This window comes from Eretmochelys imbricata, chromosome 23, assembly GCF_965152235.1.
Source record: "Eretmochelys imbricata isolate rEreImb1 chromosome 23, rEreImb1.hap1, whole genome shotgun sequence".
In the NCBI taxonomy this organism is placed as follows: domain Eukaryota; kingdom Metazoa; phylum Chordata; order Testudines; family Cheloniidae; genus Eretmochelys; species Eretmochelys imbricata.
Window position 1 is genome coordinate 4,814,508 of NC_135594.1, and position 15,525 is coordinate 4,830,032.

The 15,525-nt window shown below is 44.1% G+C and overlaps 1 protein-coding gene across 2 annotated transcripts in view; it reads right to left on the reverse strand.

Moving 5' to 3' along the window:
* Positions 1-2,348: 2,348 nt before the first annotated feature.
* ARHGAP35 (Rho GTPase activating protein 35) overlaps positions 2,349-15,525 on the reverse strand; it is a 109,992-nt gene continuing 96,815 nt past the window's right edge. For both annotated transcript variants that reach the window (XM_077840071.1, XM_077840072.1), the window contains 3 exons: positions 14,053-14,184; positions 9,580-9,685; positions 2,349-8,928 (listed from right to left, as the gene is read on the reverse strand). In XM_077840071.1, the coding sequence (XP_077696197.1) occupies positions 8,568-8,928; positions 9,580-9,685; positions 14,053-14,184 (599 nt within the window). In that variant the 3' untranslated portion in view covers positions 2,349-8,567. The remainder of the gene's footprint in view (positions 8,929-9,579; positions 9,686-14,052; positions 14,185-15,525) is intronic.

Here is a 15,525-nt window from a genome sequence, read left to right on the forward strand (position 1 = left end):
CTGTTCCCTTACAAAGAAACAGCTGCAAGATCCTGCCCTCGCACATTCCAGGTGGGCCACTGAGCCACCCTGCTGAGGATGGCCCATGCAGGATCATACCTCCTTTCCCCTGCTGCTGCTTCTGTGGCCACTTTCTCACTTTTCCTCTGAAATGTCAACAAAACCCATAATGGGCCCAGACCCCTTGGGTGAAGCAATGGAGATAGAACAAGGAGCATTGTCAGGTAGAGGCTTCATTGCCAGTTCTGTCCCACCCATAGCACAGCACTGTAAATACGTGAGAGTCCATGCCTGTGGAGATGTGGGTTCAGTACCCTGGTCTGCAAGTATTTCTACTAAAATTAGGTAGAGACATGTATCCCAAATAGATTTAGTGCAATAACTTTGAAGAAAAAATGTATTTCTGGTAATACGAGTTTTTCATCCAAAACAAAAAAGTTTAAGCCCCAACAGGATGCTGATGGATACACTCTTTATGTGCAGCTCCTAACACATGAGCAGCAGTAGCTAATGGTGGATAAAGACTTCTCCATTAGCAGTTACATTTACACCTACCACACCTCTGTTTCTTTCCAGCCCTTGTGCAATGCCAAAACCCAGCTTGATCCTTTTTTTTAAAAAAAAAAAAAGCTTTGGAAATTAATATACAAAAATACTTAGCTGTGCTACGCATAACATACCTGACTCAACTCCCCTGAAAGCAGCAGTACTGGTAGTGGGTAGTTGATAAAAGGGTTTGTGGAGAAGGGAAAGTTAAAGGGGGGCAGCTAAGGTTGCCTTGGGTGTTACGGTAAGGCGTATGCCTCCAGGTGACTAGGGATTACGGACTGTTAGTGGCATAACTTTTCACGCCCTTGCTTGTGAATCAGGTATGCGGTGTAACTGTTTCATGACAAAGTTTGTGTATTAAGAGAGACAAGCCTCCCATTGCCAGTTTCCTTCGTTTTTTTCTTCCTGGGAGAAACTACCTTTCACTTTGCAGGGTTCCAGTTAGACTTTACAACGCAGAGCCGCCCCCCTCCCCTACCCGGAGGATTGGGTGGCAATAAGTGTTCTAAGGAAGGGGGATACATGCACCTAGAGGCACTGACCCCTCAGATGAGATCATGCTAAATACACCTCTCGCACCTGAAAAGCCCTACCAGCCAGCACCCCACCCCAACCCATCCCCACTGTTCCATGGGGTGGAAGATGTTCCTTAGCAAGTCCAGCTCAACTGGCTCCCAGCACTGGGTGCAGCATAGGATTAGGAACTGGAGTGCTTGTCTCCCTCCCAAGGAAGGAACCAGTCAGTGGCAGAGAGCAGAGGCAGGCATAAGGCGACTCTTTTCGGAACATGAAGATAAATTAACGGCAGCAGATTGATACACATGCACCTGCAGCAATGTAAGGGTTAAACCATTGGTGGAAGGAGGGTGGGGAATAAAAAGGTGAACATGTTTAATATTTTAATTAGCGTCATTTACCAACCAAGATCCCCAGCAGAGCTTCCTTTTAGTGACACTGGAAGGTTTGCACTAGGCTCAAGGGAAGAATACAGCCGCCTCTATATGTAGTAACAACAGGTAAAATTTTCTAAATTGCTTATATGACTTAGGAGCCTAAACCTTAAATCGCTTGAAAATGGGACTTAGGAGCTTTTGAAAATTACACCAAGTTCTAGTTAGTAAAGTTACTGATCCACTCAGCAGCAAAAACCAATGACGTGAGCAACTTTTAGGACCAGTTATTTCTGCCCTTTGGTTATATAGCCATCTGTGTACAGCAGTGGCATGTGCAGTTGGGCCTAAATCATTTTGAAAACCTGGCCCACAGAGTCATTAGTCTCCACGGTCAACACTCCCCACAGATGAATGGGCCAGTTCTCACATCTCAGAGCTGTGCTCAGGCTGTTTTTACCAGCACTCCTTCACTTCAGAGTTGGACTGTTATCTTCACAATGTACGCAAGGGCTACATCTGTTTCTGAAGAAAAAGCTTACTATCCAGTGTGAGATTCCCTTCTTCAGAGGAGCTGATAAATACAGCAAGCAGCTCAGGAGTTTGACACGCCAGCTCCAGACAGTGTGGTTTTCCCCCCTACCATAGCACACCAGTACCGTGATACTCAAATACAAACAAAGGGCAGGTTTCTCCAGGACTGACCAAATAACCACCCTGTCCCCCCGTCGGTGATTTGTTTCTGATAGACATTTAACTTCCCTATGCCTGCACCATGAAGCCTGCCTTGGTGGGCTGTTGGACAGCCTGCAGCGACACTGCCTACCCTCCAGAGCAGACAAAGAGAAACAAGACAAAGAGGGGAAGCCACCAGAAGAAACTGCCGCATGGGTTGGTTTTGGAGGGATCTTTTTTTTTTTTTTTTTTTACAAGATTGATTTATTAACTATGATACATATCACGTAAGGCCTTTAAGTTTTTACACCATTCCCATTGAGACAATTACAATACTCTGTAGCAAATACATGATTTTTTTTTTTTTTAAACTCAGCAGAAAACGGGCCCTTTGGCCCAGAGCTTTAAACATTATCATGCACTAATTGGATTGGCCCTGGAAAATACCACAAATTGTTAAAAATGTCCTTAAAAGAAGCGTAAAAGGAAATATATTCTATCACCAATAACTAAAGGATGTAGCTGTTAGGCCCCTAAAAATACAAAGAAATAACCGTTATACTTTTCTTTACATACAGATCTTCACTTTTTTTTTTCCTGCAAAAAACTTGTTTCGGGCACATACTTAGCTGGAACTACTAACACATTTTAATACCATTAATATGTTTTTTTTTCTTCTTCTTGAACTCAAAATATTTGTTAATTCAACATATATAGAGATCATTTTACATGTGAAAATACAAGTACCAGAAAAATAAGCTGGGTGCAGTACTAATCCAACTTTTCAGGACAAGTTTTATTCCCATACAATTTAAGAGACAGATTTTTGTTTTTAAAATGTACACAGGGAAAAAAAATAAGGATTTTTTTATTTAAACAATAACTTATGTCCTGCCTTAAACTAAATTTAAAATACAATATTCCTATTGTATTTCAATTTTACAAAAAGGGTTTTTAAACCTAGCGATAAAAACTAGGACCTATTACACAGGAAGAGGGGAGGAAAAAAAACAGTGGGAGCTCTGCAAATCAATGCAGCGCTCTGGGTTAGCGTGACAGACAGACTGAATGACACATACTTGAATGAGGAAATGATTTAGGGAAAAACTGTACGTGACTGTACAAAAAAATCAGACTCTGGACCACAGTTGCTGAGTCACTGAAATTAAAGACGAATAATCAGCACAGCAATTAAAGTGGAAGTGGTTAAAAAATTCATTACACCACTCCGATGACTGTTTAACAACTTTGAAATGTTACAGGTATAATCACTGATGAAATGTAATTGCCAAGTATAAGAGCCGAGCACAGCTGAAAGGAAAAGCTGGCTACATGTCCGGAAACGCTCCCTAGAGTCCGATAAGCATCCTTCTCCAATTCTCTTCAATCGGGTTCTTTTAAACAAGTGACTTAAACCTCAGATGCCTGTAATCTATTTAAAAGGGTTAAATTTTACTTTAAAATAACACAGAATAGCAAGGATCATGGATGCTCCGAGTTACACAAGAAAGGAAAAACAGAATCACAGAAAAGCTGGAGAGCACTGGATTAATGAAGCAGGTCCTAAGCGCTTCCAAAAAACACATGAAGAAAACATCCATTTGCCTGACAAAACAAATGAACACTTTGGAAGAAGTTTACCGCTATCTCTATGATAGGGACCATAGACTACACGGGCAGGGAAGCAGACATTTCCAGCCTCTAGCAGAACACTCTCCTAAGGAGATAAGCTGCACACTGGATTGCTGATTTAGCCACGTGGTGAGCACACAGCCAAGACAGTTTTCAAAATGCAACTAGAAGCTAAAGACTTTTCAAATTTCCACCCTTCAGTGCCTACTTTTCCTCCGCACCCTTCCCACCTGCAGTAGGAACAATGCTGTTCATGGAACACAACCACATTACTCCGGGGGGAATTCTGCGCCACTGTGCACACGCAGAATTCATGTGCCATGCATAATGTTTTGTCTCGGCAGAAAATACATTCTGTGGACAAATTCTGCAGTTACGCCTTTCTCCCACCAGGGGTCACTGCTGCTGTGCCACTCCTGGGCAGGAGCAACCCCAGCTGCTGCTAAGGAAGAGGAGAAGCTGCATTCTTCACAGTGCCCTGCCCATGGGGCCAGGTCAAGAGGCACAGGATATTGGGGGACGGACAGTGTGGGGCACATCGGGGTGCTGGGGGGGTCATAGATTGGAGTTCAAAAGGGCTAGCGGGGGGACAGACTGGGGCAGAGGCTGAATGGGAGGAGAGATGCAGTGACACATGGAGATGGGGAGGGGTGATGAGGGTACAGGGACACATGGGGGAGAAGAGGTGGGTGAGTGGGGGTGCAGTGACATATGGGGACAGGCCAGATGTGCCTAACTGAATGAGACAGGCTAGGTGTCAGCCAGCGTCCACATGTGGGAGGCTCCCCAAAAATCCTCCTCCCTCCCACAAAAAAACCCCAAACCCCATTCCATACTTTTCCCACCCACACCCAAGAATTCCCCAAGTTCATATCCAGGCTCCTTCCCCACAATTACTTCCCTCTCCCTCAGCTCCTCCATTTGCCTGGACTCCCCCAAGTCTTTGCACTGCTTCTGAGGGGTTCGGGAAATAGATTTCTGTATTGTAGTGTAAATGAATGATTACTCAAAGTTCTGTATTTATATGCCTAGTAAGGAATCTATTTGTCAAAAAACATTTCTTCAATCTTTTTGTTATCTGTATTGTTACAGACATACTTGCGGTATTTTGAAATAAATTACCAAAATAATGGAAACTGATGTGATATTATGTTATTTTGAAAAATAAAATATGCAGAATTTTAAAATATTGTAAGCAGAATTTTTAATTTTTTTGTCGCAGAATTCCCCCAGGAGTATCACATGCATGATGAAGCCAAACATGCACTTCTTGTCTGCTCTAGAGCCGTTGCCTCCACTGTACAGAAAAACCACATTCCCCAGAACACAGAGAAGTCTTGACCATTTGTAATGCACAGGTTGCATGAAAAGGACGTGAAAAACTTAGTGTGTGAGGTACAGGCAGAACGTTACTGCTCCGGGAGGGACAGACAGTTAACGCCTGTCAATGAGAAGCAACCAATCAGGTGCTTTGCAAACAGGTATATGCCAGGTGATTGGAGACAATACGTTCTGCAAAAATACACCTCTTTCCCTTAGGGTGGGCCTGCTAGTCTATCTTCACAGCAGGCAACTCCAGGGTCTTTCAGGGTAGAACAGAAGTAGATAGCAAATCCCGTAGGAAATCAATCAGCAGTGTGTTTGTTTTTTAAAAATGAGGTACATTATTTCCATCCTATGGGCAAAAGCAGGCTCCCCTTCTGCATCTAGAACCTCAGACTAGATCAGTACAATTACAATGGCTGAGCCCTTCCTACACCCCCCCACACCTCGCTGCTTCAGTCAGCAATATACACAAATTGAGGACAAAATCTCAAGGCCACAGATGGGTGACTGGGTAGAACCAGCCTCTGCACAGTAGAGGAATCCAGGATGGGAGTTCCTGAGACTAACTGCTTTAATTCTCAGGCAGAACAACAAGAACTGATCAGTGCCTCGGGGGAAGAATGCACTACCGCTCTGCAGGGAATGGGATTTTTGATTTTTTTTTTTTTTTTTGGTGAAGGAAGGGGTCCTGTCCTCCCAACATCCTCAGACAGGACGGCTCTGTTCTGAGCAGGCTTTGGAAAGAGGTACCAAAAAGCTGTCTAGAGAGAAGTTTAGCATCAGACCTACAGAAAGGCACGGAAACAAACCTTTTTACACAAAGCAAAATGACCCCAAAGAATCCAAAGGAAGAACACCAAAAAAAACCTTTCCCACCCTACTGCCTACAGAGAAGCAAGAGAGTCCAATAGAGCACAGATGGGTCCTTATTTTATGGTGAAAGGTTTGAAAGGAATCAACCTTGGGCTTCAAATCTCCTCCACTCAGAACGTTAGCATCACACATACACAACCTAAGAGCTTTTGGGGAAGGGAGAGGGTTTACGGTCTAAAAAACCATCATCCAATATTTACATAAAAGCTTTTGTTTTAAAGCATGAGAATATAAAACTCGGAGGAATGCTATAAGAAGTACTTTCAAGCACATTATTCTGTCATAGGTATAACTTTAAATGCAGTTTTGTCAGTACATAAATAACCCAGCTTATTTATAGGAGGGATTCAATTCACTGAGAGCTGGCTCTGCATGCCAAAGGGCATAAGGAGGGCAGGGCGTGCTTTGAGGCTATGTTTGTTTTTAATTTTGTTTTTAATTGCCTAGATATAGGGACTCAAACATCCTTGAAAGATAAAAGATAGTGATAAACCACAGATCCCATATTAAAGTGCGAGGAGACACAGGAGGATCTTTGTAGGGATTTCTCCCATTGGTACCATAGAAACTCCAGTTAAAAACTGCCCTATGTTACTGAGGATTAGGGAGACCACACAGAGAGAGGAGATGGGGAGACAACACAGGTTTAAGAGGTGATTCGCACACACAGCAGCGTACATGTGGAAAAGGAGGAGGAGGAGGAGGAGGAGGAGGAAGGTGACATGCGCACACGACAGTCTAGAGGGGCCAGGGATAGGACGGTAGGGCTGTGGGCAGGACCGAACGACACACACACACAGCACATGCAAATAGAGGTGAGGGAGAGGACAGCAGGTACAGCAGTTCAGGTGCCAAATTAGCACTTTGCATATCACATAGAACTAGTTAAGCCTGCACATGCTTTTCTGTGGTGGCACCATACCAGGGATCCAAGTACAGATCCTGCAGGCAGGTCCGAGAGGGAGCCTTGAGAACCTACCATCCTTTTCATTCATGCACAGCTTTTTTCCCCACCCACTCCCCTTCAACGTTCATGCCCTACCTTTCTTACTAATTTTGTGGCATCAACCAGCAGCAGGTGTTAATGCAGTGACTGGCCACCACCCTTTGTCAAAAAGCCAAAGTGTGTCACCTAACTGCTACCAGCAGGAGATACAAGGAGGGCCTGGAAGGTCATCCCTCTCCCACGATGCCATCAGGCTGGCTACAATTTTTTTTTAAGCAAACAAAATCAGAGCCTTGAGGGGACACCAGTAACGTACTCCACCCTCCCCGTTTAGCGGGGATACTCGCACCGAGTGTTACCCACAAAGCCAGAATGTCCTCAAGGTTTACCGAGGCTTCAGCAGCCACCCAACTGCGGGCTGCTACAAGTGTCTTACTACTGCAGTCCCTGCCATGGACAAGTTAGCTGCAATGCTGTCCGTGCCTTCGGAGCCCTGTGACACACTGCAGACACACGCTTCCCTCACCACTTCATTGCACAATAAGTGCTGGACTGAAAAACATTTCCACCGACAAAAGAAATAAGTGTTCTAGTCCCACCACCTGCCCCCCACTCTCCCCATACACAGTTTAACAAAAGTGTTTCAGTAACAATAGTGTTGTAAAGGAATCAAAATCCAGCTTGTCTGATAGTAAACATCTACTGTGTTTCCAAACCTCTCGTCCTGTAAGTGCTAATGCCAAATTCTACCAGGGTGAGAGATATGTAGTGATTTGTCAAGGAAAAGGCAAGGCTAAGCTAAATCAAGGGCAGCCGCACAAGCCCGAACTCTCCTAAGGAACCTGCTGCACGGTAGTTCTGCTTCCAAGGAAAAGGGGCCATTGATCTGTGCCACATCTCTCAGCTCTTGATTAAAACCAGTGGATGGTGGGAACATGTTCGTTTTCCAGTGTTCCTTTGTTCTGAAGGGAGATTCCTCTCACTTCCCACCCTGGTCATCAGTTAAGTCAGAGAAAGTTACATTCTAGCTTTGTCCAAACACAAAGCTGTACTTGTTATAGAGATATTGGGTCCAGACCTGTGGCGATGCAGCTTTCAGAGTAGCTACGCTGATCTCCTAGCGGTGAGATTGTTCCGAGTGATGGTCCCCATGATCAGTGAATTCTCGCTCTTTCTTTTTTTAAAAAAAGTGTTGGATGAGCCTCAACCATATCCTGTGGAACGTGTCTGCGTGTTTCTGTGGCTCTGCACTCTGGCAGGATCTTTCCCGTGCACAGGCTGAGGGTGTTGCGAAGAGTCAGTCAAAGGACATGTTCTGTACAAGCAGCCAAGTGGACAAAAGCAATAGATCTCAGAGCCCTAGACTCAACTCGGTAGTGTTATCATGAATATAGGCTGGCTTGGATCAGAACCAATCACACTCAAAAGTGCTCCCCCCCCCACCCCCCCAAACAAGAGAAAGGTCCAATGTCCTCTTCAACCCAGCCCCAGGCACCAGTCTGGAACGCTCAAAGTTTGTGCCTGATGCCCCAATTTGTTCCTGCTTTTTCAGACTGCCAACGCAGCTGAAGTTTGCAACAGGGTGGTAGAGAGAGGGGGACAGCAGAACCCTGGGTTTTCTTTCCAATCTCCACGCTGTGTGAGAAAAGACCAAATCTCCTTTTTCCCACACCAGTTCACAGTGTATGCTGCTCTGCTTGAAGCTGGGGTGGGAGAAGAGGCTGGAGAGGAGACTGTGGTGATGGAGGAGGAGTCTGTGGTGGGGACGGCTGAGTCATCACAGGTGTGCTGGATAAGAAAGGTGTGCTGGCAGGAACCGCTGACGGAGAACTGGGTGTAGCACTGGGGGGCTCGATAATTGGTCGATTGTAGAAAAAGAAGGGGCACTGCTGGATGAAGAGTTCAATGATTGTCTGATAGGTGCGAGTTGCAGTGAGAGCGTCCATAGTGCTGAAGTCAGGTCTCATCAAGGTGGGCCAGAAGCAGATGGAGAGGTTCTCGCTCGTCATCAGATTCATTCTGTTGTTATGACTGACCCTGCAACAGACAACAGAGAGAGGCCGTGAGCACAGCCTGTTCACAACAGGAAGAACGCTCACATATCTAGGATGTGAAGGGTACAGGGAGTAATCAGTTGGCATCCAACTCGTCCCCTTTATAGCATTATCCAAATTCCGGTGGACTAGGAAACCATGCTCAAAAACAAACCCAAGCTATCGTCATGTGCCTCCTGGGAGAGCTCTCCTGCTTCCCTCCCATGGGTAGTGCAGAACGGATGAATGCAGGCTCCCTGCTGACTTCTAAACTCTGCAGCACCAGAAGTGACCCTACACATCCAGAGGCAAGTGACATCCTGAGCAGAAACTAAAGGAGTTGGAGAGATGTGTCTCTAATGTAGGTTTTCCCCACAGAATTCTGCTAGCTCTGATGTTGCAACATTTATGGAACTTAATTAGCCCCCCTGATAAATGACATGCCCACTTAATTGGGACAACTGCCAAGGAACAAATTCACTCCAGGCAGCTTCCCTACTCTATTACAGCTGCTAAATAAGTCAACATTAGCTTAATATTGTTCCAATGCTTTGTACACAGCTTATGTTAAGAAGCTGCTCATGGAATAAAAGGGACAATCTATGTATCCAACCGCTACCCATGGTCATACAGAAGGAAGAGATCTTGTACATACTTGTTCAAATGAGAGATGACATATTTGAAGACCTCATAGTTCTCCTTGGGAAATTTCTTCAGCACCTCTTTGAGCGCATGCAGTTTCTGTTCTCTGTCATTAATTTCTGTCAAAAGGGAAAAAGCTATGAGACTCAGGAATTTCTGAGGAAGTGAAATGCTCATGAGCCTTTGATGAGCTGATTAAATACAACTCAAAGGCCGCCAGCAGCAAAGAGAACCTGCTCAAACATATGGATGTGAATCCCACTGGTCTTCTCCAAAGAGCCAAGCATCTCAGGGAATCTGTTCAGACAAATGTCATCCTACTGTTCAATCCAAAAGTTTACCGTCAGCAGCTAACCCTAAAGCCATGTGTACTTAAGTGTCATGCCACAGATGGTGTAGGATAGATTCACCCTTTAAACGCAAATATCACCACATACGGAGAAGTGCTACATCCTACTTGGTTCCATGACCTCCAGGGTGCAACAGTGAGGGAGCAGATTCACAGCTCAATTAATAAGACTTCCCTATTAAGAATACATCATCCTTGGTATACTGCTGTATTGCCCTTGGGGAACATAATTACCACATTCGTATCTTCCTTTTCCATCCAGTACATGGCCTAGAAAAGCAGTCAAATAGAGCTGTGTATGTACCTTCGAGTAAAGCATTATCAAAGACAAACACCGGGCATAGTCAGATAAGATTGGCATCCCAACACTGGATGAACAGGGATGAAAACTTGAGCACCAGGCTGGTATTTTTGATATCAAGCACACGTAAGAAAAGTAGTCCTTGTTACAACTGTGTAAGTCTCCTTCTGCACATCAGACCATAGATTGATACAGAAGGCTGCTACAGCTCTGGGTGTCTAACTTAGACATGCCCAGAGAAGCCGGGAAGGAGGAGAGGGCACTGCAAGCTGGAATAAGCCTGGAGGCTGACAACACAGGCAATGATCTCCATTTTTTGAAGGCATCAAGATCTGGCCTTGTACCCTACTGGCTCTAGGCCACCATTCTGAAATGGGGAGGAAAGCAGCACTGGTACTATGTACTTCCCTACCCTGCTCCTGAGCATCCTGAACAGGTCTCCAGTGCTCTCACTCTCCTTCAAGGACAGGGCGGTGACTGGTACCTCCACCATATTTGATCATCCATAATGTACATGTAGCTCTCCAGAATAAAGGGAATAGCTTGAGCCTACCTCCCCTTATGCACCCCTTTGCCATTATACAACACAATTAAGGGGAAGAGAGGATTTACAGGATACCCATATTTATCCCACTCTAGGTATAACCTCATCCTCTACAAACAACCTGAAGTTTCAGATATGAGCAGTCACCCATTGCTGCTACAAATCATCAGTCTTGTTTCAGAAGATCCTGCTCTGGTGTTGAAGAGTAGAGGCACCTAACAACAAGCCAGATGATGTGGCCGAACACTTTGAACCTGGTTAGTTCCCAGATGGATAGCTTACCTAGGAACTGGCTGGCTTTAAGGGAGGGTTAGGGGCACTAGTACTAATCCCTGCAGCAAGGAGACAGGCAGGACCCTAGACAGTAGCAAGTTGTGCTCCTCACTGCCAGTAACTGTCCCTGATCTCTAGCATATGATTCCAACCCAGCCAACCTATATGGGACTGGGAACCACTATCGGAAGGCAGGATGGTTTGAAACCAGAATGGGCAGTAGTTGAGCATTAGGCTGGAAGAGGGAAAGAACTGATCCTTGGGAGCAAAGGTTGGTGAAGAGAGGTTTAAACTGAAATAAGCATGTCCCATCTTCTGCACCAGTTTAACTAAATTGCTTTAGAATCACACCTGTAAAACCACATGAGTACATGCTACTCTGCATGTACACAAGCTGTTGGTGATTTGGAGAATTCTCTCTCCAAACCATCGGCCTTCACTAAAAAACTCTTTCAAAAATAATTAAATGGAATGAAAATATGATCTTCCACTACACTGAACTGTTAACTGACAATGGTGTTCCCTGGACTCCCCCACCAAGCCCAGCTCAATACCTGAATGTTTATCATATTTCACATGGACGAGTGTTTTATGGTTTTCCTCAAAGGCAGACCACATGCTGCTTTTAAATATCCATGAAGGGTAACATCTGGATGTACCTGGCGCCTTCCTGGAAGCCAATGAGGCCTGTCAAACATTGTTCTGGTTATGTATTTACTATTCCAACTGTGGCTGTTTGTGTTTGTATTACTAAGATTCTGGAACAAAAGTATCCCATTGCTGTTAAATGTGATTCAGCAGTACCAGGTAACAAAAGTCCCTTCCCCTTCACGGGGACTATCAGGATAATCCATTAATACTGTCAGGTGCCTGGATATGGAGATTGTAATTAAAATAAATATGAAATATACAGAAGGGAACTGAGTTAATGAGAATCTGTATTATTCACTTAAATTCTCAGCCTCAATATTTTATTTGCATTTTCCCCTCCATCGAATTGTATATATAAATTCCTGTTTGTGTGTGTACGTTTGTCTTGCCTACCTCATTTAATTGCTCTGCTTAGCCCTTGGGTAGATGTATCACAAGTTAAAATGCGCAGGGCTGTGTCTCTAACACACTTAAAGATGCTGTGAATATCCGTGAAAGGGCGGTAGCAATAAGGAGGACACTTAATGAAAAGGGAAATTAAATACATCCCAGGCTCTTGCTGTTTTAATGTGCTGTCTTCACAGCAGAATCAACTAGGAGGATATGCGTGTTTTAGAAAGGCTGCTGCACAAGAATTACTTGATTTTTCTTGCCAAGATTTCTTAAGTAAAAAAAAAAAAAAAAATGCAACAAAAGATGCTGTGTCAGCAATTCCCTCACACAATGGAATTTTTAGCATGTCTTTATCTTTTCTGCCTCTAGATGGCGCCATGGCAAGGCTATCCTTAACAGACCTATTTGCTTCCAGCAGGCTGAGAGCCCCTAAAGATAACTGCCAGGAGAGATCCATTTTCCAGCTGAATCTATGGCTCTCCTAGCTTAATTAATATGCATTATTCCAAAGGCTCTTTCTCTAAGGGCACTGGTCATATTAACAACCCCTCTCAGCTTCATCTTAAGGATAGGGGAGGAGGAAAAGAAGTGTACTGAAGGAAGCAACTACACTCTGTGGGGGGACAGACTCACTGTGTCCTTAATCCTTTCCTCGGCATGATGTCCACTGCTAGCATTCATGCCCTCAACCACTGGTGATGGAGTTCTCTTCCCTGACATTAACCCATTTACGGAAACTTTCAGCCCACTGGACTGTCAACTAGTGTCTGGAAACCCAAGTTCAGCATTGAAAGCATTTATAAACTCCAGCTGATCCAGGAAGAAAAGCTATCTATGGAACATCGAGACATTAACAGGCAGTGGCTGTGTATTACACTGTCTCCCTCTATTTGTGGCAAACAGGAACATGCTCTAGAGACCCAACTGACTGTCAAGAACCATCCTTTAGGAGTCAAAAAGAAAAGGAGTACTTGTGGCACCTTACAGACTAACCAATTTATTTGAGCATGAGCTTTCGTGAGCTCATGCTCAAATAAATTGGTTAGTTTCTAAGGTGCCACAAGTACTCCTTTTCTTTTTGCGAATAGAGACTAATACGGCTGTTACTCTGAATCCTTTAGGAGTGTGTATCATCGGACCCAGCTCATACAGGGCAACTAGAAGCAGATATAAAATCAATGGATTGGGTTGCAGGCCTGGCACATGAGATACCAACCGCTATAATGTATTAATTGTCGCAGCGTGGGTTCTGCTGTGAGAAGACTACTTTGGATAGATCAGGGCTTGACTACTGATAGAGATCATGTATTGACCGGGCAGCTAGACTGAAAGCCTTGCTCAGCCCTAAAAGGTAGCAGCTGCCTTTTTGGCATGCGAAAGCAGTGGGTCAATGCCCCCGACAAGCAGCTAGAAAAAGAAATAAAAAACAGAAGGAAAAACTTGTGCAGGGGCTAAGCTCCAGGCAGTTTAGCAAGCTGAGAGACGAAGGATTCACCCTGCTGAGGTCCAAGGAAACTGGCTGCAATTTTGGATTTATACCTGCCCAAACAATCCTGACTTCAGGACCCCATTGCGTCCCAGGGCAATATAATTGGAACAAATTTCCAGATGTGCCCAAGTTCTGTATTTGTGTCTCGCAATCCACATCCTAAAGAACATGATGTTCTAGACAGAGGATAGAACAGTATGATTAGGAAAGCACCACAAACGTCTCAGCTCAGTTCTTGCTCTAAGTTCTGCAAGCGGAGATAATTATTACTGTTGTCATGATGACAAAACACAATACGGACTAAGTCAATTAAAGTTAGAAAATTTGCAATTAAAGCCAACGCACTGCCGGCACTACGTGCTCTGCCACTATGTTGATGTATTTCAGACAGGAGAAAGCAGTTCCTATAATGCCAGATGGACAGAAGAATTTGGATTCTTTATGCTTTGAAACAATGGTGTCACCCATTGCCTTGTGCATACTCACTGTGGGCCTCCACCAGTTCAATCTGCATATTGTACGGTACCAGGGGATCGGGCAGTTCTGAGAAGAAGCTTTTCATGGCACCAGCCACAGTATTCACTGTAAAGTCCTTCTCTGCCAGGTCTAGATTGTGATCTACAATGAAAGCATTTAACAGTTAAATCTCAGCGAACACAAGACATGCAGCTGCTGCAGTGAAGCAAATGACATACATGAGATCCTGACAGGGAAGAGATAGAAATCACTTGGCGGGCTAAAAATGAGACTTAGAGAAAGTGCTGAATGTAGAGGGCCTATGTGACAAACAGCTAAAACACATGTCTTGCACAGAACACAGAGTAACCATCCCCTGCTCTTATGCAAAACTCCAATCCTTTAAGACGACGCCCATTTGACTGCTAGCTAAACAGAAGCTCTGAGGGGGCAATTAATTTGACAGGTCCAGAAAAGGGATAAAGGAGTCCTGACTTCCAGTTTTACTCTACCCAGTAGCGAATACTGCCTGCCATGAACCTTTTGGATCTGGCTAATGAGATTACTAATATTCCTGCTTTGTCCTATTTTTCAAAGCCACCTGCAGTTTGTAAATTCTTTTCTGCTAATTTATCTATCTTCTTACAGATCCCTCCCCCAAAGCAGCTACTGATGAAGAAATTCAAATGTGACATCATTGCAGTTAATGTCTGTAGACACCTTTAAAATGTTAACAATCATGCAAGGTGAGATAAGAGTTTTGCTCTGTCACCCTATAGTAGACATCATCGTAAAGCTCGTTTGAATCCCTAAACTTTTCATATGACTAGAGCTACATTTATTCAGTTTTAAGACACTTTATCATGTTTAAAGTCCTAATTTGCTTTTTCAGACAATGTCCCCAGCCGGGAAATAAACAAAATCCCAATGGTCAGCAAGGGCCCTGGAAGAACAAAACGGTAGGACTTACAAAAACACTGGAAATTTAAACACTGGTACACAGGAATTAGTTGTTTCATTTATCTGCACTAAATAAATCTCTTAAACACTTTGTTGAAGGAACATGTCAAACAAGAACTCCTACACAGAGTGGCAAAACCTCATGTGAATACATTAATTACTAACAACTGAACCACTCACAGAACTCTCAGAACAGTGTGGAAAGAAAGGGAGAGACTTAGATAAGGGCAAAGGGAAAGTATCAGACAAGATGGTCTACAGAGGCCAGAAGCAACAAAGACACACCATAAAAACTGCCAAATGTACAGGCTTTTGATGTCCCAGAGCCAGAAAATCCTATTTTCAAGCATTATGGTACATATTGTGATGCCATGAATTTAAAAACTAAGGCAGGAATTGCAAGGTCATGAATATCAATTCTGCCTACGCTACAAAAATAACTGCAGTTAAATCCGGTTGTCACCCAAACATGTTATAACACGTTTTCGCCTCACTTGTGTCATCAGAAAAGACTTACTCTGTTTGAAGGGACATAGCTAACTT